Below are 26,316 nucleotides of genomic sequence, written 5' to 3' on the forward strand. Positions count from 1 at the left end.
ACCCTCCTCAATGGGTTTAAGGAAGGGACAATATGGTGGGAGGTATTGGAGTGAAAATTGTGGATGCTAATGAAACCAGTTTTGGACCAGAGCAGATTTATATTGTCCCATGTGACAATGTATCTCATCTGCTCTGCATCCATGTGGTCTTCTGCTGTGATGATTTTGTGCAGTCTGTCTAAAATGTGAATATGTGGGCCGTGTTGTAAGGGTCTTGTGATGTTAACACCACGTTGTCCCGGGACATTCAAAATGATGTTTCTTCCTCTCCCTCTTACTGCAACATTGCCTTTCATTTAGTTGAAGACACATAAACTCACCTTTTGCCTTTTTATAGTACTTGCACCTGATTGTTGAGTTTACAGTTAAGCACCTAAGTGTCTGAACACCTGACGGCTATGTTTGATCAATTGGTTTATAGGGGTGGTATTTTGGACAGGTGTCTTGAAATGGCAAAGAAGTGACATTATGTTTGATTTCTGTGTCTAATGTAGAGAAGTGTGTTTAGAGTTGTGCAAAACAATGTGTGTAGTGTTTTGCAAAAAGTGTGAGGCTGAGAATGTGCTTATAGTTGTGCAGATCTGGGCTAAGGTTTTGCTCCTTGAGTGTAGAGTTTCAGTAACTGTGTGTTATTTTTAATTTTAGTGTGTAAGCAATCGTAAAAAACTGTAAATTGAGAAAAATACGAGAGAAAAAACACCTAAGCATCATCTCTTGGCCTAACTGGATCTGGCCATAGCACTTCATCCACAATAGGCACATCGCAAGATAGCGAGGGAAGAATCTTGTGAAAATTGTGGATGCTAATGAAACCAGTTTTGGACCAGAGCAGATAGGTGGAAATTTACATTGTCCCATATGACAATGTGTCTCATCTGCTCTGCATCCATTTGGTCTTCTGCTGAGACGATTTTGTGTAGTCTTTCTGAAATGTGAATATGTGGGCCGTGTTGTAAGGGCCTAAGTTGGCATGCTGGTGGAGGACCACATTCTGCATGATTGCAACATACATTGTGATGTTACCACCACGTTGTCTCCCTCTCCCTCTTACTGCAACAATGCCTTCCATTTTGTTGAAGACACATAAACTCACCTTTTGCCTTTTTATAGTACTTGCACCTGATTGTTGAGTTTACAGTTAAGCACCTAAGTGTCTGCACACCTAACGGCTGTGTTTGATCAATTGGTTTATAGGGGTGGTATTTTGGAAAGCAGTGTCTTGAAATGGCAAAGAAATTGCATTATGTTAGATTTCTGTGTCTAATGTAGAGAAGTGTTTTTAGAGTTGTGCAAAACAACGTGTGTAGTGTTTTGCAAAAAGTGTGAGGATGAGAATGTGCTTATTGTTGTGCAGATCTGGGCTAAGGTTTTGCTCCTTGAGTGTAGAGTTTCAGTAACTGTGTGTTCTTTTTAATTTTAGTGTGTAAGCAATGGTAAAAAACTGTAAGCAGCATATCATTAAAATATTAAATTAAAATATTGTATAAAAGATAATAAAAATCCATTCAAATCTCTAGTGCATTTATATTAACAAAAAAAGAAACACACATACACTACCACTCAAAATATTTTATTTGTATTTCAAATAAATGCTGTTCTTTTGAACGTTCTGTTCATCAAAGAATCCTGAAAAAAGGTATCACAGTTTCCACAAAAATATTAAGCAGCACAACTGTTTTTTTAACATTGATAATAATAATAAATGTTTCTTAAGCACCAAATCAGCAATTTTATAATGATTATATTTATGATTTATATATAGTTATGATATTTTTATTTATTATGATTATATTTATATTTAGATATTTCTGAAGGACCATGCGACACTGAAGACTGGAGTAATGATGCTGACAATTCAGATTTGCTATCATAGAAATAAATTACATTTTAAAATATATTTAAATAAAAACAGCTATTTTAAATAGTAAAAATATTTTACAAAATTACTGTTTGTATTTTATCTTATAAATGCAGCCTTGGTGAACATAAGATATTATAAATATTAAATATAATATATAGAAAATATATAAAAAAATCATACAGATGCCAAATTTTTGAATGGTAGAGTACCTAAACTTTAGCAAACATACACAGTCACCCTCTTATATGAGATTCCTGGTGCTATGACCTGAAATTTAACTCAAAAATATTTTGTTAAGATAGTAAATGAATGCAGTCGAGGCCTGTTCCCTCTCACATTAGACATGCACTGACATCCACACACATTTTTCTGCTCCGAATGGTGTGTTGCAGCTTTTTCTGCTATATTCTTTCCTGTCAGAAAAAAAAAAAAAACATTGTGTATTGTTTGTTTGTTTGTTTCTGTACAGATCTAAATTACTGTGGCACACACAAGCCCTGTGTAAATGGAGGCACATGTCTGAATACAGAGCCAGATGAATATTTCTGCTCTTGCCCTGAGGGTTACTCTGGCAAAAACTGCCATATCGGTAAGCTTTCTGATACTCTGACAAAAGTTGTCATATAATTCTCAACACTATTCTTAGTGGTTAAAAATACAGTATATTTGATTTTATCAAGGTATACCAAAACGTGTGTGTGTATTTGTACCTTACAGCCGAGCATGCGTGCATGTCAAATCCATGTGCAAATGGCGGGACATGTCATGAGCTGGCATCAGGGTTTGAGTGCCAGTGTCCCCCAGGGTGGGATGGCCCAACTTGTGCTAAAGGTCAGAAGTCACTCGGTTTTTATTTAGTCTAAATAAAGCAGACTATACACTCAATTATGCATATTTATTTTCATTTTGTGTACGTTTCGTTTGTGTGTTTCAGACAAAGATGAGTGCAAGTCAAACCCGTGCGCTCATGGGGGGACCTGCTTTGATCTGGAGAATGGCTTTGACTGTTTATGCCCCCCACAGTGGACTGGCAAGACCTGTCAGATAGGTGAGACTTAGTATGTGTGTGTGTTTACTGTAATTCATATAACTGACTTTATACTCAAATCAATTGAGGGCCACAAAAACTGTACCACGCTTAACTGTATCGTATCACGTCTAAATAGGGGGCCGCATGGCACCTCTCAAATATCAGCAGTTCTCTGAGTGTGCATAGTGCTTGTTTAAAGTAATGAGGTGTGTAACTTAATGTCACGTTTACATCTTACATCATGAATTACTCACAGTTGATTGTGTTACAGCACGGGCGTACTGTATGCTTGTATCTTTGATGGTTTTTTGTGAGTGCATGAGCGTGTGATATGCCTGTAACTATGTATATATGCTGGCATCGCGTGCTTGTATGTTTATTTAACCTGAGTTTGCGGGTATGTACTGTATGTGTGTGATATGGAATTTCGTCCGAGGCTGTGCGGTCACGGCAGATAGCTGAATATTATGTGTAACCAGACCCAGGTGATTTAAGTAAAGCTAAATATATCAACAGGCCTGGCAACTGCCAAGACGGGGACTAAATTTATCTTTTCGCGGTACTATATTAGAATGATCATGGGGTGGAGAAAGAAGCTCAAAAGGGGTGTGGTGGAAGTATTTTACTCTGCTGCTGCTGCTGCTAGTGCGACAGGAAATGCGTTATAACCTGTAAACAAGTGAAGTGTGGAATTGTAGCTGTGGTGTCTGGTTATAGGGGGCGGGTCAGGTTTCTCCGGTAGTGTTCCGGTCTCAGGTGTGGAGCAGGCAGAGTTACCTGTGCAGTTCGATTTCATCCAGGGCACAACATCGGTCCCATATACGTAGCCACACAACTTTAATATGCTCACTTGATACACACTGCATACTCATGTACACATAAAACACATTTTCCCTGTGAAAAGTGTTTCAAGAAGAGTAAAGCATGCAGCACATTGATTATTATAAATATCAAATACTATTTTTCATAATGCAATTGTAATTTACAACAGAAATGTCTTTATAATTTTTATAATTAGAGTTAAAAATAAATAAAACTATTACTACTAATGAATTTTATTATATTTTATTATATCATTATTGACATCAATTAATTATAAAAATGCCCACGAAGTTATTAGATTGTATTTATTTTCCAGGTCTAGAAATCACACATATATCCAGGTTAGAAAAGAAATTTGTTGTAATACTGCCTTCTCATGCTATCGAAATGATCATAACCACTGTTTTAAGGTGTCTGGATGCTTTTAAAGGGATAGTTCACCCAAAAATGTCATCATTTACTCACCCTCAAGTTTTTACAAACTTGTATGAATTTCTTTCTTCTGCTGAACACAAAAGAAGCTATTTTGAAGAATGTCGGTAACCAAACAGTTGATGGACACTATTTACTTCCACTATTTTTGAAACAACTTGAGGGTGAGTAAATGATGACAGAATTTTCGCTTTTGGGTGAACTATCCCTTTAAATGAAAAGCTGTTAGCACAGAGGATGTGTATTTGCCATGGTACATCATAAGAATCTGAGTTTGTTTACATGACTTGACACAACTGATTTCTTGTGCTTGGTGGTGGGGCTTGATCTTCCCATGCTATCTCTAGCTCCCCTCATCCTCCTCTTCTCTCTCACACAGATGTGAATGAGTGTACGAGGAAACCTTGTCTAAATGCTTATGCTTGTAAAAATCTAATTGGTGGATATCATTGCAACTGTTACCCAGGCTGGGCGGGACCGAACTGTAATATCAGTCAGTATACAAACTCCATAAAGTCTACAAAGTCTGTATCTCTCATACTTTTTCCCTCTTTTTTTGCAGCAAACTTTTGCTCTTCTTCTTGTTCTCTAATGCTGATTAAAGCTGATTTGCTTTTTATGATGCAGAAAAACAGCTTTAAAAGAATCGTGCACCCAAAAAATTCAATTGTTATCATTTGCTTATCTTAATGTTGATCCAAACCCATAAGAGTTTTTCTCTTCCACTATACAATAGCTTTGAATGGCAAATGGACTGAAATTTAAGCCAATATTTGCTGATTTTCACCTAAAGTGTAAATCGTTGTGACTGAATCATTGAGTCAAAAGTGAGGTTTGTGAATAAATAATTCAGACCAATTTTGTATCAAACTTGATCAAACAATAATTGATATGACTGACTCAAAGAAATTATTTGTTCATAAATCAGACATTTTTCTCATGATCGTTACAAGGAGAAGCACTTCAATCTGCTACATTTTGCTCTGATCATCACACAAAGTTATCATATAGCTTTAGAAGACCACTTTTATGATGCTTTTGTTGTAATTTTGTGTCCTTTTTGAAACATTTTCAATTCCATGTTAAAAAAAAAAGCAACAAGCACAGACTTTGGAATTTATGTATTCAATAGAAACAAACTTGTAAAGGAAGTGATGTATTTTCTGTCTTCAGTTATTCTGTAGTATTACTTTGTCTCCTAAAAGTTTTCTCCTAACTGTGCATGTGTTCTGTTATTCTGCCTGCTCTCGCATGTCTAACAGCCATTTTAAACTCTTGATTTCTTCTTTTTCCTTGTTTTTACACATATTGGAGCAGAACGTTATGCTGATTGTGTTGATGATTATTTCACAGATGTCAACAGCTGTTACGGTCAGTGTCAGAATGGAGGAACCTGTCAGGTGGGCATATTTCTGTTTTATTTGGCATGTCTTTTTAGACATTCTGGGTTGAATCACTTGCACAGCATTTGTGTGCTGTATTTCGGTACAGAAACCTGCATCTTATTTATTAATCATCCGCAATCTGGTTTATTTAGGCATAATGTACTGCATCCACCCCAAACGCGTTTGCATTGTTATCTGATTTGCATAATTTAATTAGGTAAACAATGCAGTCAGTGTGTGAAAATAAATGATGCAATCAAGAGCCAGATTCATTACTGAATATACTGTAGCCATTAGTGAATACCTCCCTTTCTGACTTGTTAAAATATCTGTTGTAGCTTACATGTGTTATTCACTGTGGTTGTCATTGCTCTTGATGTTGCTTGCCACTGTAAGAAAATTTATTTTTTTAAATAGCAAAATTCTGTGAAATGAACCACAAACAAGCTAAACTCACACCATAGCGATTTTGCAACCGATTGCTTCCCTGAATGTAAATTCAGTTTCACTTCTCACTGAGATTAAGGATAACATCTTTCTTCTGTTCTCAAGGAATTTGTAGATATGGCACAGGTGTGAGCATGCAAATGGTAAAAATAAAAATAACCCTATAAGGTAATTAAGCATATTTGGGGGACATGGTTGTTCTAAAAGGGACAGTTACATGTATGGCTAATTTTTCTTCTGTGGAACATAAAGGAAGATATTTTGAGAAATGTGTTTTAGTCAGTGGCAACCAAAACCTTTTTTTTCTAGCATTTTTCAAAAAAATCTTTTTTTTGTGTGTGTGTGTGTGTGTGTGTTCCACACACAAAAGTGTAAGTCACTTTCTTTTTTCAGTTTTGGATGAATTATCCCTTTAAGAAAATACAATGGAATGAGATTTATGTCAGAGTAGATCATAATTTCTTGGTTATGTACTCCCTAACTTTTACAAGCTTATTTGGGCCTCTGCCCTGCACACCTGTGAATCATCTCCACTTCTGTGTGTATTTGTTAGGATGGTCGTCATGGTTACCTGTGCCAGTGCCAGTCGGGATTTATGGGAAGACACTGTGAAGTGCAGCAGAGCAGGTGTGCAAGCTCCCCATGTCAAAATGGCGGACGGTGCCGTTCGCTAGCCACGGGCTATGAGTGCGAGTGTCAGTACGGATACACTGGAACCAACTGCGAGGTGAGGGCAATAATTTCATATGCACACAAAGAACTTTCTCTTTCTCAGTCGCTCATTTCCTCTCTCATTCTCCCACTCTCTCTGCAGGTGCAGGTGGATCTATGCAGTCCAAACCCGTGTCAGAATAAAGCCCAGTGTCACTCTGTGCAGGGAGATTTTTACTGCGCCTGCACAGATGAATATGAGGGGAAAACATGCAGTCAGCTACGAGACCACTGCAAGACCAGCACCTGCCAAGGTACACCAAAGACCTCACTGAAGGTCTGATCAAATTTATGTTATGATGTTCCTGTAGCTCAAGTAGTAGAGCACAGCGCTGGCAACAACAAGATTATGTTTGTATTTTATTTTTTATGTGTTTTTTTTTTTACTTCCTATGCTCTTAAAGATCCTAATATTACAAGCATGTTTAATCTTGTTTTGTTTTTCCTATTAGTGATTGACAGCTGTACTATTGCCGTGACAACCAATGGCACAGAAAAAGCGGTACGACACATCTTATCAAATGTGTGTGGTCCTCACGGGCGCTGCATCAGCCAGTCAGGAGGAAACTTCACTTGTGCCTGCCAACCAGGATTCACTGGCACATACTGTCATGAGAGTGAGTAATATTACACACATCCACATACGCACACCATTATCAAACCTTCAATATAAACATACATGCAACATTCTTTTCTGCTTTCTCTCCCAGATATAAATGACTGTGCATCGAATCCTTGTAACAGCGGAGGAACATGCATTGATGACATCGACTCGTTCCGCTGTGTCTGTCCTGATGGCTTTGATGGGCAACTCTGTGACCTGGGTAAAAACATCAGCTCTATATGCTTAACTATTGTCTCTTACAGTAGTGGAGTTCTAAAAGCTTTAGTCCTATGAGGAGAGAGAGATTCATTTATTAATTTAGATAGTCGTTTGTACACTACCATTTAAAAGTTTGGGGTCAGTAAGATTTAAAAAAAAATAAATGAATACTGTATTCAGCAAGGACACATTAAATTGATCAAAAGTGACAGGAAAGACATTTATAATGCTCCAAAAGATTTCTATTTCAAATAAACTTTCTATTCAAGTCTTCACAAATGCATCAGGGTATCCACAAGAATATTAAAGGGGTTATGAAGTGGAATTTTTTTATTATTTTATCATGTTTCCTGAGGTGCACTTATAATGTTAGTATGATTTTCACATCAAAAATTGTCATAATTTAGAAATAAAAGGCATTTTTCTATCCTGATTTTAGCCCTCTGGCTTGAACGCTCTGTTTGAAGGGGCGTGTCTGCTGTGAGACTTCAATGTAAATGCCCACTGCTGTGATTGGCTGATATCTTTGCATTTGAAATGTGGAATACATGTGGAACACTCTTGGATACTTTTACTATTAATGAATTAATGAATTTGTTAGATTAACGAATCCTGAAAAGTGTTGATTATAGCCTTATTATATTTAGATCTTTTCCCATCACATGAAAGGTTGCAGTGATGAGCATTGAGCCGATGACAGACAGTATGTTGACCGTGTGAATGTAGTGATCTCATCATTGTAACTCGATTCCTGCACTCTCACGAAATGCTTTCACCACAACTAACAGCAAACATGATGTGAATACAGTAACGTTAGCTTAAGAGCTTCGTTGTGCAAGGTAACAGTGTCAGTAACGGCAGTTTTGCCAAATGTCCAGATAAACTCACGCTGTGTGATTGACAGCTTCAGCTATTGTAAAGGGAGAGTACTTTGATTGCTTTCTGTATGTAATTTAATCACAATTTAAAAATCTGATTATTTTCATGCTACTAAGAGGAACAATGTGAAGTCACTGGCTTGATTTACTGATGCAAAAGCAGTATTAAACGATTTTGGGACAAAGAAAATCTGCCTGAACTTGAATAATTACACATCAGATCACAGATCAGGCATTAGAATGAACACTGTTACTTTCATGTTTGTGGTGTTGCTGTCAAATACATATTGTAAAAGTCTGTTTGCAAAGCCTGCGTCAATATTGCGACTGAATTATCAAATAATCCACAGTGAATTGTAAAAATAAACTGAATTGATTTTTTTCTGTAATTAAAGATAAAACGGAACAGGTGTGGGAACTGACTAACAACCAGGGAAACTAACTAAAGAACTAAGGCAACAGGAACAGAACAAACGGAACATATACGTTACAGTGTCTTCTATACCGATTGCTTGTTTTTATAGCGAGATTTGACATTACTGATCCGAGTCCGCTTGAATACCGGATCAATACCGGAATATGGTTTATGTGTTTTAGCAGTATGTATAAAGTTCTATATATAATCTTATATATCTTAAATCTTCTCTTCAGACGTGAATGAGTGTAGTGGTGATCCCTGTCTAAATGGAGGTTTTTGTGTTGATCTGCTGAATGATTTCTACTGTCGCTGCACTGACAACTGGAAAGGAAAGACGTGTAACTCACGTAAGTGAATGCATGAATGAATATATTTTCATTTTAGGACACCAACTGTATGTGCCTGCACTCAAAGTGGATTTGTTGTTACAGGAGACAATCAGTGTGATTCCAGTACTTGTGCTAACGGAGGAACGTGCTACGATCACGGAGACTCGTTCCGATGTGCGTGTCCTTCCGGCTGGGGTGGCAGTACCTGTAACACGGGTGAGACAGAAACCAAAACACCTCCATGTTGAGCTCATTTAGTCTGTATCTTTCTCACTATCTCTCTGTCTCTCTCTCTAGCCATGAACAGCTCGTGTGAATCCGGTCCGTGTCTAAATGGCGGGACTTGTATTGGAGGGGGCAGCGTCTTCACCTGCGTCTGTAAGGATGGATGGGAAGGGCCTACCTGTGCTCAGGGTAAGACCACGCCCACTTATCTGTTTCCCCTAGCTTTCTCTCTTGTCCAAAAATATCCTCTAACTAAACCTTGTGCATTTGTAATTGTGATTTACTCCTACATGTATAGCTTTGATTGGCCTTAAGGTGTGCTGGCACTGGCAGGTTGTGATTTGCCCTGACAGGTCTAGTTTTGATATATCCTTTGGTAGTTCTGCCTTCATGAGATCTGTTTTCATTCTGTTTTCAGATGTTGATGACTGCAACCCTCATCCCTGGTAAGTGATGCAATAGATAAAGTAAGTGAAGAAAAGTACAGAAAGGAGAGCAAAAAAACATAACAATCACTCACGCAAACAACTGAGCTTGTCATTCACAAATCTTTGGCAGAACTTAGTGAATCTCTTAATGAAACTATAAATGTCTAAACTCCTACATCTAGTTTGAGGGCCTACTAGTTAATGCGCCTGTAGCATCTTTATCTTGGTATGCAGGTCAGTTAAGATCAAAAATGTATTACTCAGATGCTGCCTCTCTGTCCCTCTCTCTCTGTAGTTATAATGGGGGACAGTGTGTGGACGGGGTCAACTGGTTTCGTTGTGAGTGCGCACCAGGATTTGCTGGGCCTGACTGTCGCATCAGTGAGTAAATACATCTGCACATACTGTGTGTAAGCATGATTAAATGATACAGCAAGAACTATGAATATTCATGACAGGACAAAGTTTTTTTATTGTTAAAACATTTAAGATGAAATACTTAACATAAAATAATTATATTAATCAAATTAATATACAAATATGAAAATATTAATTATTAATTTACAAGTGGAATGTTTAAAAAAGTCTGTCTCCTTATGCTCTAAAATACTATGTATATATCATTTTTGCTGTAAAAAAAAATTATATATACAGATACATACACACAGTGCCCTCCACAAATATTGGCACCTTAGTAAATTTGAGCAAGAGTGGCTGTGAAAATAAATATGCAATTTTTTTCCTTTTGATCTTTCATTCAAAAAATTCACAAAATTCTAAATTTTCATTGAAGTAAAACAATTGAAAGTGGGGGGGAATCACATTATGAAATAAATGTTTTTCTCAAAAACACGTTGGCCTCAGTTATTGGCACCCCTAGAAATTCTTATGAGTAAAATATCTCTGAAGTATATTCCCATTCATATTTACATTTTTTAGCACATCAGGGTGATCATGAACATGAAATTATCCAGCCATGACTTCCTGTTCCACAGGAGTATAAACATGAGGAAACACAAAGGCCAAATTCCCGTAATCATTCATCACATCGAGAAAAACAAAGAATATAGTTCTGATGTGCAGCAAAAGATTGTTGAGCTTCACAAAATCCCCATTTCCACTATCAGGGCAATAATTAAGAAGTTCCAATCAACTAAAGATGTTACAAAATCTACCTGGAAGAGGACGTGTGTCTAAATCGTCCTAATGCACGGCAAGGAGGAAAGTGTGAGTGGCCAAAGACTCTTCAAGGATCACAGCTGGAGAATTGCAGAGATTAGTTGAGTCTTGAGTCTCAGAAAGCCTAAAAAAAAAAGACCAAACAGCACCTACATCCCCACAAGTTGTTCGGGAGGGTTTCAAGAAAAATCCTCCTCGCTCATCCAAAAACAAACTCCATCATATTCAGTTGTCAGACATGACTGGAACTTCAAACCGGACCGGCTTCTATGGTCAGATGAAAATAAAAGAAGAGCTTTTTGGCAGAAAAACCCACCAGATGGGTTTGGTGCACACATGGATAAAATGTACCCCATGTCCACGGTTAAATATACTGCTATATCTTTTAATGTTGTGGGCCTATTTTTCTGCTGGAGACCCTGGACATCTTGTTCAGATACATGGCTTCATGGATTCTATTAAATACCAACAGATAAAAAAATCAAAACCTGACCGTTTCTCAAAACCTGATCCAATAATGGGGCCGCGGCTGGATCTTCCATCAGGACAATGATCCAAAACAAACACAAAATCAACAAAAATGTGTCACTGAGCACAAAATGAAGCTTCTGCCATGACCATCCCAGTCCCCTGACCTGAACCCTATAGAAAATGAGTGGAGTGAACTGAAGAGAAGAAGCACCAGCATGGAGCTGGAATCTGAAGGATCTGGAGAGATTCTGCATGAAGGAATGGTCTCTGATCTTTTATCAGGTGTTCTCCAAACTCATCAGGCATTATAGGTGAAGACTCAGAGTTGTTATCTTGGCAAACGGACATTGCAATAATTGTGCCAATAATTGTGGCCAACGTGAACTAGAGAAAAACATTTATTTTATAATGAGCTTTTGCCCCCATTTTCAATTGTTTTACTTAAATGAAAGGTTAGAATTTTGTGATTTTTTTTTTAATGAAAGATCAAAAGGATAAACAATGCAAATTTATTTTCACAGCCTCCAAGAGTGCCAATATTTGTGGAGGGTACTGTATAGATGGTTTACATATATATATATATATATATATATATATATATATATATATATATATATATATATATATATCAGCCATTTTAGTTTATATTTTACTATCATTTTTAATACACAGTCATGTACATTTGTCTTTTTGTCTAATTTTCAAATACGTTTTTGCTTCAAATAAAAGGTTGTAATGTTGTAATTCTCCTCATAGCTGTTTGGCTTTGGCTTTAACAAATCCCTATGGGAAAAATGAATAGAAAATATTACCAACGCTGCTGAAAAAGTGGGTGGACACTAATGCACTCCATGTAGTGCAGCTAGTGGTGCAAAAACTACACACTTGAAATGGAAATTTACCTATTCATCTATTTTCTAAATGCATTTAAATTATCTTATTGTGATCCATGCATATTTTTCATTTTTAAATTTTTTTTTTGTTGTTGTTGACCTCATAATTTTTTATCAAAATGTCAGTCTTCCTGTGAAATGACAGACTTCTTTCTGTCTACAATCATATAGTCTGCATAAGCCCTGTCTTTTTCTTACAATTGACTGCAAGCTCGCATTCAGAACTGCTCCATCAAATCAAAAACCGATGAATTGAATTTTTTCTTTTTTGATTATCCATTTTACTCGGACGTATGTCACAGTACAGAAAAAAAAGATCCGTCACTACTTTAGTTACATTGCGACTCTAACACACTCTCTCTACTTCTGTCTCTGACTCGATCTCAGACATAGATGAGTGTCAGTCCTCTCCATGTTCGTATGGAGCCACATGTGTGGATGAGATTAATGGATATCGCTGTCTGTGCCCAGTGGGACGAGCTGGACCACGCTGCCAGGAGTGTGAGTTCCCACTGACAGACCACCCTACTTGTTTGCATTATGAGAAATGAAGTGTTGAATATCTTTGCTGTCTACTCATGTTGTGTGAGCACACCTTAACTTGAGCCAAACAAAACTGGACCAGACTAAATTGCCTGTTTCAACAGCGTTTAACAAGGGTCTGTGGCGTTACTGCATGGGCTCCATCAACATTTGTGGGGAAAAAATGAAATGTGTAAAAAAAAAAAAAAAACAGCTAAATTCAGCGAAATATTTAATTGTCCCTCCCACATTAAAAAGCATTAAGTAAAATGTTATGATTATTTATTTATTAAAATGATGGCATATTGTTATATGATGCATATTATTACAAGTCATGCAACACTCAGTTATGTACAACATATAACAGATGTCTCTGCTTCATCTCATGCATTTATTGCATCAAAAATTTCTTATTATTATCAATATTTAAAAGTTGTGCTGTTTAATATTTTTGTAGAAACCTTTATACATTTTTCCAGGAATTTTCTATGCATATAAAGTTCAAAAGAAAAGCATTTATTTAAACATTATAAATGTCTTTACTGTCACATTTTGATCAAGTTAATGCATCCCTTCTGAAGAAAAGTAATAATTTTAGAAAAAAAATCTTACTGACCCCAAACTTTTGAATGGTACTGTGACTTTCAGGATCTGATCTCTCTTTCTTTCTCTGTGTTCCTCTCCATCTCTTGTCATCTGTAGTCATTGGTGTTGGGAAGGCTTGCGATCGCTCGGGGTTGCAGCTTCATCACGGTGATCGTTGGGAGGATGGGTGCAACAGCTGTCAGTGCATGAATGGAAACATCAGATGCACTAAAGTGAGTCCTATCTACCTCAGACTATGCTACTGTACCAACCTAATACTTACAGTACAATTCTAGTCACAAGCAGTGTAAAATGTTAATGTTGGAAGGATTTAAAAAGGTTAAAATGCATCTCACAAACATAAAATATCAATCTCACAAACGCAAAATATAAAGTAAATGACACCTCCATGTAGATTTTATTTGCATTAATTGTGAATAATGAATAATTAATTGTATTCATTATGTATTTTTATCTCGATATAGATTCCTCATTGATTTTTTTTTTTATTGTGACTGCAGGTGCATTGTGGTCGTCAGCCCTGCATGTTGCAGTCAGACTCCAGTGAGCCACAGCACCCCCTGTGTCCACTAGGACAGAAGTGTGTAGCGCATGATGTTCTGTCTTGCCTTCGTCCACCCTGCAGTCAGCTGGGGTTATGCTCCACCTCTGAAAGTCTACAGCCCATCCGCACTCGGTGCCTACCCAACAACGGCTACCTAGATGATAACTGTGCTCATGTTACGCTTGTATTTGACTCTGACAGTGTCCCGCAGGTAAGCGTTTTTCATTTAGTAAATGCTGAAAGTTTTGAAAGACAGATACACTACTTATTATCTCAGATAAACATGATTTCCAGTCAAAACACCAACATTTGTGGCATGTTCGTGGGTTTGTTTAACAGGGCACAACTGCTGAAGGTGTTTGCACAGAGCTAACGTATCTGCCAATCACACGAACCCTGGCCAAAGACCACACCCTTTTCATTCTTTGTGACCAATCACCGTCCAACCATAATGCTGTGGAGGTTGCTATGGTGAGCTCACTCTCTTCAACCGTCAGTCTTTAATCCTATGAAATCTACCTCATCTGTTGTAAACAAGCCCGGTACCCATGTTCAGTCTCAGAGCTACTAAGAAATAAATGGTTAATGATGAAGATTTAACTTTGACACCATTGTTTATTTAATAGTAGCCGTTTTCACATGACAGCAAATAGATACTGTGTAAAATGATGCACTTTACTGTATCTTTTGCACTTTAATTGATGCTTTATCTATGTTTTTGTCTTGTGTGCCACAGAAAAAAAGTGTAAATAAGTAGTACGTAATAGTACAGTTAACATTCACAATAAAAGCTTTTTATGATCAATTAGCATCTCCTATTAATGGACACGCCTTCAACTTGGAAAGTTGGGCCTCTAAGAAAATCCCAAGTTTCCTGCTGCTAAACACAACTGTGGTTACTTTTATGTGTACTTGTCTCATAAAAGCAATCACTCTGACAATACTTGAAGGCAGCATAAAACCGTGTGTATCAAAATACTGATTTTTCATCCAATAACATGCTCTTCCTGAAACCATCACATCTGTTTTCCTTCACTTTGGAGTGTTTATTTCTCTTTCCATCTCGTTTCTGCTTTAAAACATTTTCCTGTCTGTCCTCCAGTTTGCACTCCTTCAAAAAAGGCACTTTAAGTCAGATGGCTTGTAAAATTCGATTCTTTTTTGTATCTTTTAGTGTTTATCTAAATGTTAGTTTTTTAAAAAATCCAGCTTTTCACCTTTAACATATCTCACCTGTCCTGCTCTACACCCTCTCATCTTTCTCTTTTTCTCCTTCACTCGCTCTGAGACCATTGCTGTGGTAATGCAGACTCTTGGGGAAAAGTCTGTTCCTCTACTTTAAGCCCTTAATGGCCAGAATCTTAGTTTTACTCTTTCTGCGATGTTGTAATGCCCTTAAGATTTATGTTGTAACATTGAAAGATTTCCGGAGAAGGAGCGGTAACCTTTTATGGTGTGAGCTCTTGTAAGACTTTGCTTTGTGCTGATGTTATAAGCTCAGCACTGGGACGTCCCCCGTTGAATCCAGTGTGGTTATACCCTGACTGTTACCACAGAAAAATTACATGTGGCTTGATCATGAAATTTAAGGGAAAGGTGAATAACTCAGTTAGGTTTAACTTTCATTTCTGATCTAGCAAGTCTTACTCTAAATTTCTTTTGTGCTGTCTTTCTTCCTCAGTCATTTCAACATGCCTCCATCATTCCTCCTTCCCTCTTCTCTGACTGTAGGTTTTTCTAGTTTTTCAGTTTTAATTTTAGAGTGCTTTCTTATGAAATTAAAACCAAAGAGAATAACAAATAATAAATAATAAAATAATATTATTACTCCATTTATTTCCTGGTTCAAATTAGATTTTCCCTTTTTAGGACAGGGACTTTTTCGTTACTTGCTGCATAATCAAATGTGTGTTTTATTGGTTTCATTTGTGGTTGAACTTTTCCTGGATGTTGCAATCTGTATTCCTATGGCAGTCATGTTTTCCTGTTTCAATAGAGAGGTTCTTTCTGTTAAATCTGTACCTTGACAGTATGGCTCTTTGTTGGTGTTTTTTATGTGACTGTCTAAAGATAGTCTTCCATTGTGTACTTAGATATTAGGGCCAAATACCATTACATTGACTGTTGTTTTCGAGTTTATCAACAAGTGATATAATTGTTTAGTGTTGTAACTTGGTTTGGTCTAATTAGTTTCATTAATTTTCATTCTCTTTCTTTTGTTTTCCTCAGTCATATGAGCAAAACGACTTTGTTGAGGGACGAGCTCAGATACAGGATGTTGTCCGCTCCATCATTGATGTTCTGTCCAAACCTCACAACAGCACGTTACTGTTGGCCGTGAGAGAGGTCAGAGTTGACACTCAGGACCCGCGTCCCCAAGTTGGTGAGTAAGATGTGTGTCCCTTCTCTTTTCACCTGCTCATTCATTTTCACTCTTTTATCCTCTTTCTGATGTTACCATTCAAAAGTTTGGGGTCAGTATGTTTAGTTTTGTTTGTTTTTTATTCAGCAACAATGCATTAAAGGTGCCATCGAACGTTTTTTTACAAGATGTAATATAAGTCTAAGGTGTCCCCTGAATGTGTCTGTGAAGTTTCAGCTCAAAATACCACATAGATTTTTTTTAATAAATTTTTTTAACTCCCTTTTTTGAGGCATAATTAGAAATGCGCCGATTTAGGCTGCGGCCCCTTTAAATTCTCATGCTCTCTGCCCACGGAGCTCGCGCTTGCCTCGAACAAAGTTCACACAGCTAGTATAACCCTCAAAATGGATCTTTACAAAGTGTTCGTCATGCATACTGCATGCGTGCGTCGGATTATGTGAGTATTGTATTTATTCAGATGTTTACATTTGGTTCTGAATAAGTTTGAGGGTGTGATCCGTGGCTAACGGCTAATGCTACACTGTTGGAGAGATTTATAAAGAATGAAGTTGTGTTTATGCATTATACAGACTGCAAGTGTTTAAAAATGAAAATAGCGACGGCTCTTGTCTCCGTGAATACAGTAAGAAACGATGGTAACGTTAACCACATTTAACAGTACATTAGCAACATGCTAATGAAACATTTAGAAAGACAATTTACAAATATCAATAAAAATATCATGTAATCATGGATCATGTCAGTTATTATTGCTCCATCTGCCATTTTTCGCTGTTGTTCTTGCTTGCTTACCTAGTCTGATGATTCAGCTGTGCACATCCAGACGTTAATACTGGCTTGTGTAATGCCGTGAACATGAGCTGGCATATGCAAATATTGGGGGCGTACACCCCGACTGTTACGTAACAGTCGGTGTTATGTTGAGATACACCTGTTCTTCGGAGGTCTTTTAAACAAATGAGATTTATATAAGAAGGAGGAAACAATGGAGTTTGAGACTCACTGTATGTCATTTCCCTGTACTTAACTCTTGTTATTCAACTATGCCTAGATAAATTCAATTTTTAATTCTAGGGCACCTTTAAATTGATCAAAAGTGACAAAGACATTCATAATGTTACAAAAGATTTATATTTCAAATAAATTCTGTGCTTTTATCTATTCATCAAAGAATCCTGAAAAATGAATCATGATTTCTGCAAAACATTAAGCTGTTTTCAACATTGATAATGATAAGAAATGTTAATAATGATATATATATATACATAAGATGTGTGTGTGTGCTTCTTGGATTAATTTTTGTCTCTCTCTACAGGTTACCTCATCCCGTTGCTGTGTGTGTTATTTGTGGTATTATGGATCTCATGTGTCATTGTGTGCGTGTGGTGGTTCCGGAGACGCAGGAAAGCGAGACAAAGAGAGGACACGCAGATGGAAGAGAGCATCAACAACCAGCGTGGGACACTACTGAGCACTCGCACACCTCACAAAGACAACACAGACCCTCTGCAGGAGAACAAGAACCTGCTTTACCCTCTGGATCGGGTTGGAGACGGAGCCGAGCGAGAGGACGAGGAGGAAGAGGGAGATGAAGAGAGTGACAGAGGGGTAGTACTGCATAAGTGCTCATCTCTCGCGTACTCGAAAGGGGATGCAGTGTACACTATACACACTACAGCCCAAAATCAGCCACACAGGACACACTACAGCAGCAAAGACAACCGCTGCAAGAACAATGTGAACGAGCACATGAAAGATCATTACGTATGAAAGAGCCAGACAAACTGGAAAAACATATAAGTATTTTTTTTCACTGACTGATCTGAAAGCATCTGGGGCTTGTGCGATTGGTGTTTTTCATCCTTTTTTCATCGTGTAGTCAAATGAAACAGGGATTTGTGTCACATAAATGCAGCAAATCAGACTTTCAGAGAATGGTTTTCAAAATCCTTTTCTTTTGTTTACACTTGCACTCACTTTCCTTAAAAGAAGGACATTTTTACACAAGGCTGAACTTTGAGATTATGTCTGTGAACAGTGGCGAGACCTTTGACCCTTGGGGCTGAGGAGAAATCAGCGATAGGCAGCTTTAAAGTGTTTTTGATTATGTCCAGACCTGCCCAAAGTCAAGTGTTAGGAGCTGTTAAATCTTCCAGAGGTATATATATTCAAGTGCCTCATTAAACCTTCACGATAGTTCTTACACCTTTTATATACATTTTTAATGATGATACTCACATGTTGGTTCTTATTGTTTTTGTTAACAAATGTTACATACACACTTAACGGGTTAGTTCACCCAAAAAAGGAAGATTTTGTCACCATTTACTCACCTTCTTGTCATTCTAAACCCATATGACCATCTTTCTTTTGTGTAACACAAAAATTAACATAAGAGTGCAGTTAATCGCACAGGAACTGGAGTTTTCATCTTCAAAAGGGGCTCAAAAGCAGCATAAAGTATCATCAAAGTATCATAAAATACATTTGTATGTAATATTAGTAGTCTTTTGGAGCCATATGTCAAATTTTGGTCTGTTTGTCAGATCATGAATCAGACACTCTCTACTTCTCTCACCAAGGAGATCTAGGGCGGATGTCAAGATATTCACTGAAGGCTTTTTTAAAGATACATTTATGGTGCTTTTTGTAATTATGGCGCTTGAAAGCCTCAGTCCTCATTCACTTTCTATAAACAGAAAAGAGAGAGAATGACATTTGGAATGACATAAAGGTGAGTAAATGATAACAGAATTTTCATTTTTGGATGAATTATCCCTTTAAAGGCCAATTCACACCACGCAGACAAACACCCAACAAACAAGTTTTGTTGGATCAGTGTGTTTTGGCATTGGTTGGGGTTTGTTTTTACCCGAATGAACATGTTCAATCAGCGGTTGTTGGTGTCTGTTAGGGCAGTGTGAACATGACAGTTATTTTTCATAAAATTTTAAATCCAACAGGCAACTTGTTTGTTGGCGTTCATCTGTGTGGTGTGAATTGGCCTTAAGACTATTGAGATAAAAGGTTTACTTTTTTATTGAAATTCACCTTCTTTGGGAATTGGTACTCGTAGTCCAGACAGTAAAAGAGTATTCTGACTGATACACTTTCACTCAGCTCTTGATAGGTGAAATTATAGCTCATTTTTTGTGTTCTTTCACATGACAGAACAGTCATAATGTAAAAAATCAAGGGCCACTTCACTCTGCACTATTGTGTTGTCCCAAAACATTTGGCTTTTTGGTCACACAGTAGAGGAAATTTATTTTAGTTCTTTAATTACTAAGAGATAATTCATTATAATGACAAAATATGCATATGTACATATGTAAATAGTGAAAAAAGACATAGCTGTGTATATTTGAGTTTAGTAAGTTATGTGACACCTTTTTATTATTGTCATTCTTAGAATTATTATTACTTTTTCTTATTCTCTCCTTCAGCCGCTCTCTTTTTCAACAATGTCATTCCTTTTATTTATGTTGGCCAGGAAATGTTTTATATATAAATATGTAAAATGGCCACAGGCTGTTAGTCTGTGGGGAAATACTCTAAACATTGATGATCTGTCTTCATGTTAGAATAGATTATCTGTGTTATTTTTTTATGACTTTCCTAATGAATGTCGACTTGGGATTGGACACATTGACCATGCTGAAAGTAAAAATCAACGACAAATGTTGTCACTGATCACTACTTCTGAAGGTCTAAATACTTCATTGGAAGAAGACTAAAAAACGAAAAGACTAAAAAATATACTGCGTGTCCGAGTGGCACTTGTCTCCTTGGAGAAGTCCAACACCTGCATTTTCAAGCCACTGTCAGTCATGGAGTAATTATGTGTTTATATTAGTGTCCCAGACTGTCTGGCTTTTAAGTTGGATGTTGGAAGACTTTGGAAGATTTTTATTATTTTTATTCTTAAATGTTTTCAGAACATCATTGCTTGGTATTACGCTACAATTCAAACTGAACCACAAACAGACCAGAGTCTCTTCATGAAATGACCCACGTCAAGAACAGAAAACACTTGATTTTAAAGTGTATCTTCTGAGTATTGTGTTGAAAACTTAAAAAATGGTACTATATTACTATAATACCATTTTACAAAAGAATACAATGAGTAAAGAGTTAATTATGTTATCTGAAAACCTCCCTCATTTAGGGTGGCTGGGGTATATTTTCCCCTCCTTTATTTATGAGCTGTTCTGTCAAATTTGATTGGGGTCAAATCAAATGCAATTTTTCAAGGTTTCTGGAACGTCAGGAAATTTGTATCAGTGCATGTTGCTGTGGCTGAATGAAGGGAACAATTTATGTTTCATTTGGCATCTTTAGTGCAGAAAAATATATGAGTTGCATATAGAAAAAAATTGATAATGCAAAATGTGATAGTAATTCAGATGTATTCACTTTTTGAATCATGCCATTTTCATTATTGTAATATAAAAGAATTGAAACACAATACAGGTAAAAAAAAAAAAAAAAAAAACCTCAAACTCCAAACGTCCATTATTACTGGCTGTGATTAGTTCTACATGCACTGAATCTGGCATTTCATTTGTTACATCTGTTTGATTTTCCCAACAAGTATTTATTAAAGACTTTTGTACCTATGAGGTTTACACTTTCATTTCATTTGTAGTATTTATTACGTATTTGTTTAACTTTTTCATTTAAAAGAAGACCTAAAATACAAGCTTAGGACTCATCTGTCAGCTGCTGACATCATGCATGACAGTGAAATCCAAAGCTGGAGAAGAATCCTCAAAGTTGAATAGGCTGATAACAAGGGTTTTGTTTTGACTCAGTCAGAGTAACGATGTGTATCACTCATTTTAAAGATTAACCTGCTCTAACTCATCCTGGGACCCAAGGCTTTAATTTCCCAAAGGAAAAAAAAAAGACACACCCATATTTCCATTTCTTTTCAGAAACACTGACCTCGGATTATCAGATCTCTCTGGAGGATGAGGATGTGAAGGAGTTTTAGGTGATGGAGGGCTTCAAAGATTTGGAATGTGTAGCATTAGGAGTTATGATTCAGACAACCAGTAAAGGTCTAGGGTCAGCAAGGATGTATTAAATCTATCAAAAGTGTCAGTAAAGACTTTAACATTGTTTTAGCTTTGCCATCAAAGGAATAAATTACATATTCACAAAACAATTACATATAGTTTTTTTACTTATCAAATTATTTGGCAGCCTTCGTAAGCATGAGACTTTCTTTCAAAAACAACAAAAAGATCTTTTGAATGCAGTTCACAATTAACATTTTGTCATTTACTCAACCTCATATTGTTTCCATATGATTTCTTCAGTGAAAAAAAGAAGCTGTTTATGCTAGTTTATACAATGACAGTGACTGGGTGGTTGAGCTCTGAGCTTTAAAAATGAAATATTTTATTTTAGAGCTATTTTAATTTTTTTTTTTTTTTTTTTTTTAACAGTATGTTTTCTTTGAACTCTTAATGGACATTTAGGGTGAGTGTAAGATTATACCCACTTAAAAATGAGAAAATCTCATTCTTATGTTTATTTTATTTATAATTCTCTACATCAGGGCTCTCAAACCCCAATCCTGGAGGGCCAGTGTCTTTCTGAGTTTAGCTCTAACCCTAAAAAATTTTATCAAGACTGATCAAGATTGGTACTAAAATCTGCAGAACACTGGCCCTCCATGACTGGAGCTGAAGAGCCCTGCTCTACATCTATGATATCAAACACCACAAATGGCTACAATCAACCACTCAACAGCTAATCAAAAGATTGGGTTTCAATCATGTTCCTATTCTATTTCCTTTGTAGAAAAAACAGGATTTTCTTAACAAAAAGATTGTCCTGTGATAAACACCGTTTGTGGTTTTACACTCTCAGGTCCTGTTAGGTGGCCCGGTGCCCTTGGTCTGAACTCTGGGCTTAAATGACTTTATCCTGTGGCTCTCTGAAGCACGTCTGTGGTAGTGGAAAGCTGTCTATTTTAGGAGAGTGTTTTTCTCTGCGTACTGTAATATATACTTCATTGGGAGAGCAGGTGCTGGTAAGCTTACTGTATGGTGGGACAGTAAGTGTACTTGACTTCTAACGTCAACAGTAGTAGGTTTATATGTACTGTACGTACTTCTGCGTGTGTGCATTAGTGAGCGAGCTTTGATTTGTTGGATGTTAGCTCCGTGCTGAGTCAGCAGTGGTATCAGATTCACAATCTGAGATGCAAGCACAGACATAAAGAAAAGAATTTAGTGAACACATTTGTTCTGCCAAAAGAGGAAGCTGCCAACAGGCATCTGGCAGCTCGGACTTCAGTACCTGAAACCTGAGGTAAACCTCAAATTCCTGTTTTATAAGCAGAGAGAATGACAAAGAGGGAAAAACTAAATCTGAAACTAAATGCTGTAAATAGGGATCTTGTTTTTTAGTTGTCTGCACTCAAAATGTTTAAGTTCGCTCAACTGTTGTCTTAATAATTGTCCTAAATAACACTATGTTTTGTCAATTTGAATTTGTGCATTCGGTAAATGCAAAATGCCTCCTTCAGCCAACTACAGAGTCTTTTGTTCACATCACAACACAACAATAACTAAAAATTTGATTAAAAATTTAAATCAAATCAGCAAACAGCAAAATCATAATGCTATAACAGTATTTATGCTGCAATGCCTGATGGGATATTTACACATTCCAGCAATGTTCATTTTTTCAATATGAAATTCTTTAAGACTAGTATGTTTGACTAGTTGGGACAACATTTGGGAAAATTCTGTTGGTCTAACATGGGTTTTATATTTATACTTCAAATAAGTCACATTTCTTTGTATTTGTGACTGAAAAGGTCCTCTATACTGGAAAATAAGTTGTTGCCTTTTTTACAGTGTACAAAAAAGTACAAATAAGGTCTTGAAAACAACTCTATCAACAGTGTTGCCATATTTGTATATTACATATATGGTATGTTGGCATGTTGACATTTTTTTTATTTTTCAGGCTTTCATCCTTTATTTTATGGCTGATTCTAATTAAAGGATTAGTCCACTTTTAAATACACTTTTCCTGATAAATTTACTCACCCCCCTGTCATCCAAGATGTTCATGTCTTTCTTTCGTCAGTCGAAAAGAAATTAAGGTTTTTGAGGAAAACATTCCAGGATTATTCTCCTTACAGTGGATTTCAATGGCTACCAACAGGTTGAAGGTCAAAATTACAGTTTCAGTGCAGCTTCAAGGTCTTTAAACGATACCAGATGAGTAATAAGGGTCTTATCTAGCGAATCGATCGGTCAAAAATACAACCGTTTATGCTTTATAAACAAAATATCGCCTTGAACGTACTTTCCGCTTCCGCATTCTTCATAACGCTTACGCTGAATGTCCTACGCCTTCCCTATTCAAGTTACGGAAAAAAACGAAACTGGCGCCGCGTTCGTTCCGTAAGTAGAATAGGGAAGGCGTAGAACATGCGTTATGAAGAATGCGGAAGCGGAAAGTACGTTCAATGTGATATTTTGTTTATAAAGCATAAACGGTTGTATTTTTTTCGAAAATGACCGATCGATTCGCTAGATAAGATCCTTATTTCTCATCTGGGATCGTTCAAAGCCCTTGAAGCTGCACTGAAACTGTAATTTTGACCTTCAATCTGTTGGTAGCCATTGAAATCCACTGTAAAGAGAAAAATCCTGGAATGTTTTCCTCAAAAACCTTCATTTCTTTTCGACTGACGAAAGAAAGACATGAACATCTTGGATGACATGGGGGTGAGTAAATTAATCAGGAAAAGTGTATTTAAAAGTGGACTAATCCTTTAACATATCTGCATTTAATATAAAAATAATAATATAAAATACAAATACACAGTACATAAACATTTCACATGCAAATCTCAGTAAAAGTGGAAGGAACCAATCATTTTTTACAGTGCCTACTTTTATCAGCCTGTGTTGAGGCTGTTAAAGTGTTGGACATTTTTTAGTTTATGAAACACTGAGGGATCCATGCTTGGATTTCCAATGGGAGACTAAAGATTAGTCAAAGGATTTATTTCACTTGTCTCAATACCTTAATTGTTTGTGGAAACAGCTGCTGAAGACCCTCTGTGGGTTTAAGACTCCATGCTGGCATTGAACACATCCCAGAATTCCTCTTGCTCTCAACTGAACTTCATTCATCTAGTGCTGGCAAAAAAACTACAACAGCTGCCAATCGAAACTCTCCTTGTTCGTAAACGTTCATTCCTATCTGTGGTTTAAAACCATATAATGACATACTGCAAAAATGTTGAATATCATCGCAAAACAAAAAAAACCAAAAAAAACTCAATTTGCTTCAAGCACAAATATTTGGGCATTTAAGGCGTGAGTTTCTGAGAAACTGAATGGACAGTGATTGTATTATTATCCTGATTAATCATTAAATTCCTGCTCTGCATTCTTGGGCATGTTTTGATCTGCCCTCTTTTAACTTGTGCCATTTATGAGGAGCTGTGCGGGTCTACATTAAACATTCTCCAGGACTGTTATTGAAGACACCACCAATGTTTCTAGCATATAGCACTTTATCACATCACAGAGTTCAGAGATTTAGAAGCGGCCCAAGTCACTTGCACAAAGCAAGACACATGACGGATTTAGGGTTACAGAACGGGTGCACACATTCAGATCTCGAAATATAGAGATATCTTCAATTCTGTCCAAACTGCATAACAACATCTGTGAATGAAATCTTTCAAACTTCAGGAGGTTTGATCAGGTTGAGTTATGAGCTTAAACTTTGCAAACACATTCAAGAATGTGTGTGTTCAGATGATTTCTGCTTACAAAAGTCATGTAGCAGCATGGATCACATTTTACACACACACACACACACACATACATGCCACACCCAGAATTAAATCTCTATTTGGGAAAAAGGCTGCTGCAGTGATTTTCATTTGATGTTAGGGCAAGAAAAGACCTGTGTTATTCCGGGCCCTGACACAGAGGGTGTTACGTTCACTGCTCTACTGACGTGATTAAGATCTCATGCCCAGTGTTATCCCAGATAATAAATATGAGCTAAGCAATTCTTTCTTTTCTTTTCTCCATTTTAGGGTGGATCCATGTTTACGGTAATGCAGGAAAAGAAAAGCAAGGTAAACAGTTCGCTATTCGACACTATATGCACACACACACACACACACACACACACACACACACACACCGACCTGGCTATTCCTCTCTCTTTTTCCCAAGAGAATGGCAATACAGGCAATACAGGCATTCATGTGGCTTCATGTCTCAGTCTTCCTCCTGGATGTCCCACTGTTGCACAGTTTAGATGTTTCACTAAAGGTGTGGTCACATGCAACTTTGAGCATGCAAAATGTCTTCTGAACCGGCAACAAATTCTGAATCTTATGCAGTGCTTAGATCCTCCATTGGACAAACGATGTTTCGCTATGTATAAATATATATGTATAATAGGGTTGCAGGATATATTTCGAAATTATCGAAATATCGCAAATGTACATATCGCCATATGCATATCGCAACGGCTTGCAATAACTGCATGATTTAATACCCCAAAATATAACAAAAAGTCCAAGTTTTAGGTCGACAGACAAGCAGAGAGCACACTGGACACATGACTGTTACATATGTCGTGAGACATGCTTAATGTTATTAAATGGAATAAGTACTCACGCGCTCAGGAAGCTGCCGCTCGAACAGTGCGTGATCCCGATTTCAGTCTCTTCTGCAGCTTATATGGCCAAATACATACACAATTATGTCAGTTGTTTTAAATGGACTAAACAGTTGAGAAAGAAAGCGCACGTGTAACAATATGTGAAGTTCACAACGTAATTTCGGGAGGAGTGAACCCATCTAAGCTTTCAATTAGTGAAGCTCAAACATAATCTCAAGAGGAGGGAACCCTAATCTTTCAAT

At 37.0% G+C, this 26,316-nt stretch overlaps 1 protein-coding gene across 3 annotated transcripts in view; it reads left to right on the forward strand.

Annotated features, from left to right (window-relative positions):
• jag2a (jagged canonical Notch ligand 2a) overlaps nucleotides 1-21,009 on the forward strand; it is a 47,191-nt gene extending 26,182 nt beyond the window's left edge. For 2 of the 3 annotated variants that reach the window (XM_048205375.1, XM_048205377.1), the window contains 20 exons: nucleotides 2,331-2,450; nucleotides 2,579-2,692; nucleotides 2,796-2,909; nucleotides 4,525-4,638; nucleotides 5,499-5,545; nucleotides 6,531-6,704; nucleotides 6,792-6,942; nucleotides 7,141-7,305; nucleotides 7,399-7,512; nucleotides 9,041-9,154; nucleotides 9,239-9,352; nucleotides 9,434-9,550; nucleotides 9,780-9,807; nucleotides 10,085-10,170; nucleotides 12,720-12,833; nucleotides 13,557-13,672; nucleotides 13,961-14,215; nucleotides 14,344-14,475; nucleotides 16,234-16,387; nucleotides 17,706-21,009. In XM_048205375.1, the coding sequence (XP_048061332.1) occupies nucleotides 2,331-2,450; nucleotides 2,579-2,692; nucleotides 2,796-2,909; nucleotides 4,525-4,638; nucleotides 5,499-5,545; nucleotides 6,531-6,704; nucleotides 6,792-6,942; nucleotides 7,141-7,305; nucleotides 7,399-7,512; nucleotides 9,041-9,154; nucleotides 9,239-9,352; nucleotides 9,434-9,550; nucleotides 9,780-9,807; nucleotides 10,085-10,170; nucleotides 12,720-12,833; nucleotides 13,557-13,672; nucleotides 13,961-14,215; nucleotides 14,344-14,475; nucleotides 16,234-16,387; nucleotides 17,706-18,160 (2,798 nt within the window). In that variant the 3' untranslated portion in view covers nucleotides 18,161-21,009. The remainder of the gene's footprint in view (nucleotides 1-2,330; nucleotides 2,451-2,578; nucleotides 2,693-2,795; nucleotides 2,910-4,524; nucleotides 4,639-5,498; nucleotides 5,546-6,530; nucleotides 6,705-6,791; nucleotides 6,943-7,140; nucleotides 7,306-7,398; nucleotides 7,513-9,040; nucleotides 9,155-9,238; nucleotides 9,353-9,433; nucleotides 9,551-9,779; nucleotides 9,808-10,084; nucleotides 10,171-12,719; nucleotides 12,834-13,556; nucleotides 13,673-13,960; nucleotides 14,216-14,343; nucleotides 14,476-16,233; nucleotides 16,388-17,705) is intronic. The other variant, XM_048205376.1, reaches the window with a different exon arrangement.
• The last annotated feature ends 5,307 nt before the right edge of the window (nucleotides 21,010-26,316 follow it).

Source organism: Megalobrama amblycephala, linkage group LG10 (assembly GCF_018812025.1).
Source record: "Megalobrama amblycephala isolate DHTTF-2021 linkage group LG10, ASM1881202v1, whole genome shotgun sequence".
In the NCBI taxonomy this organism is placed as follows: domain Eukaryota; kingdom Metazoa; phylum Chordata; class Actinopteri; order Cypriniformes; family Xenocyprididae; genus Megalobrama; species Megalobrama amblycephala.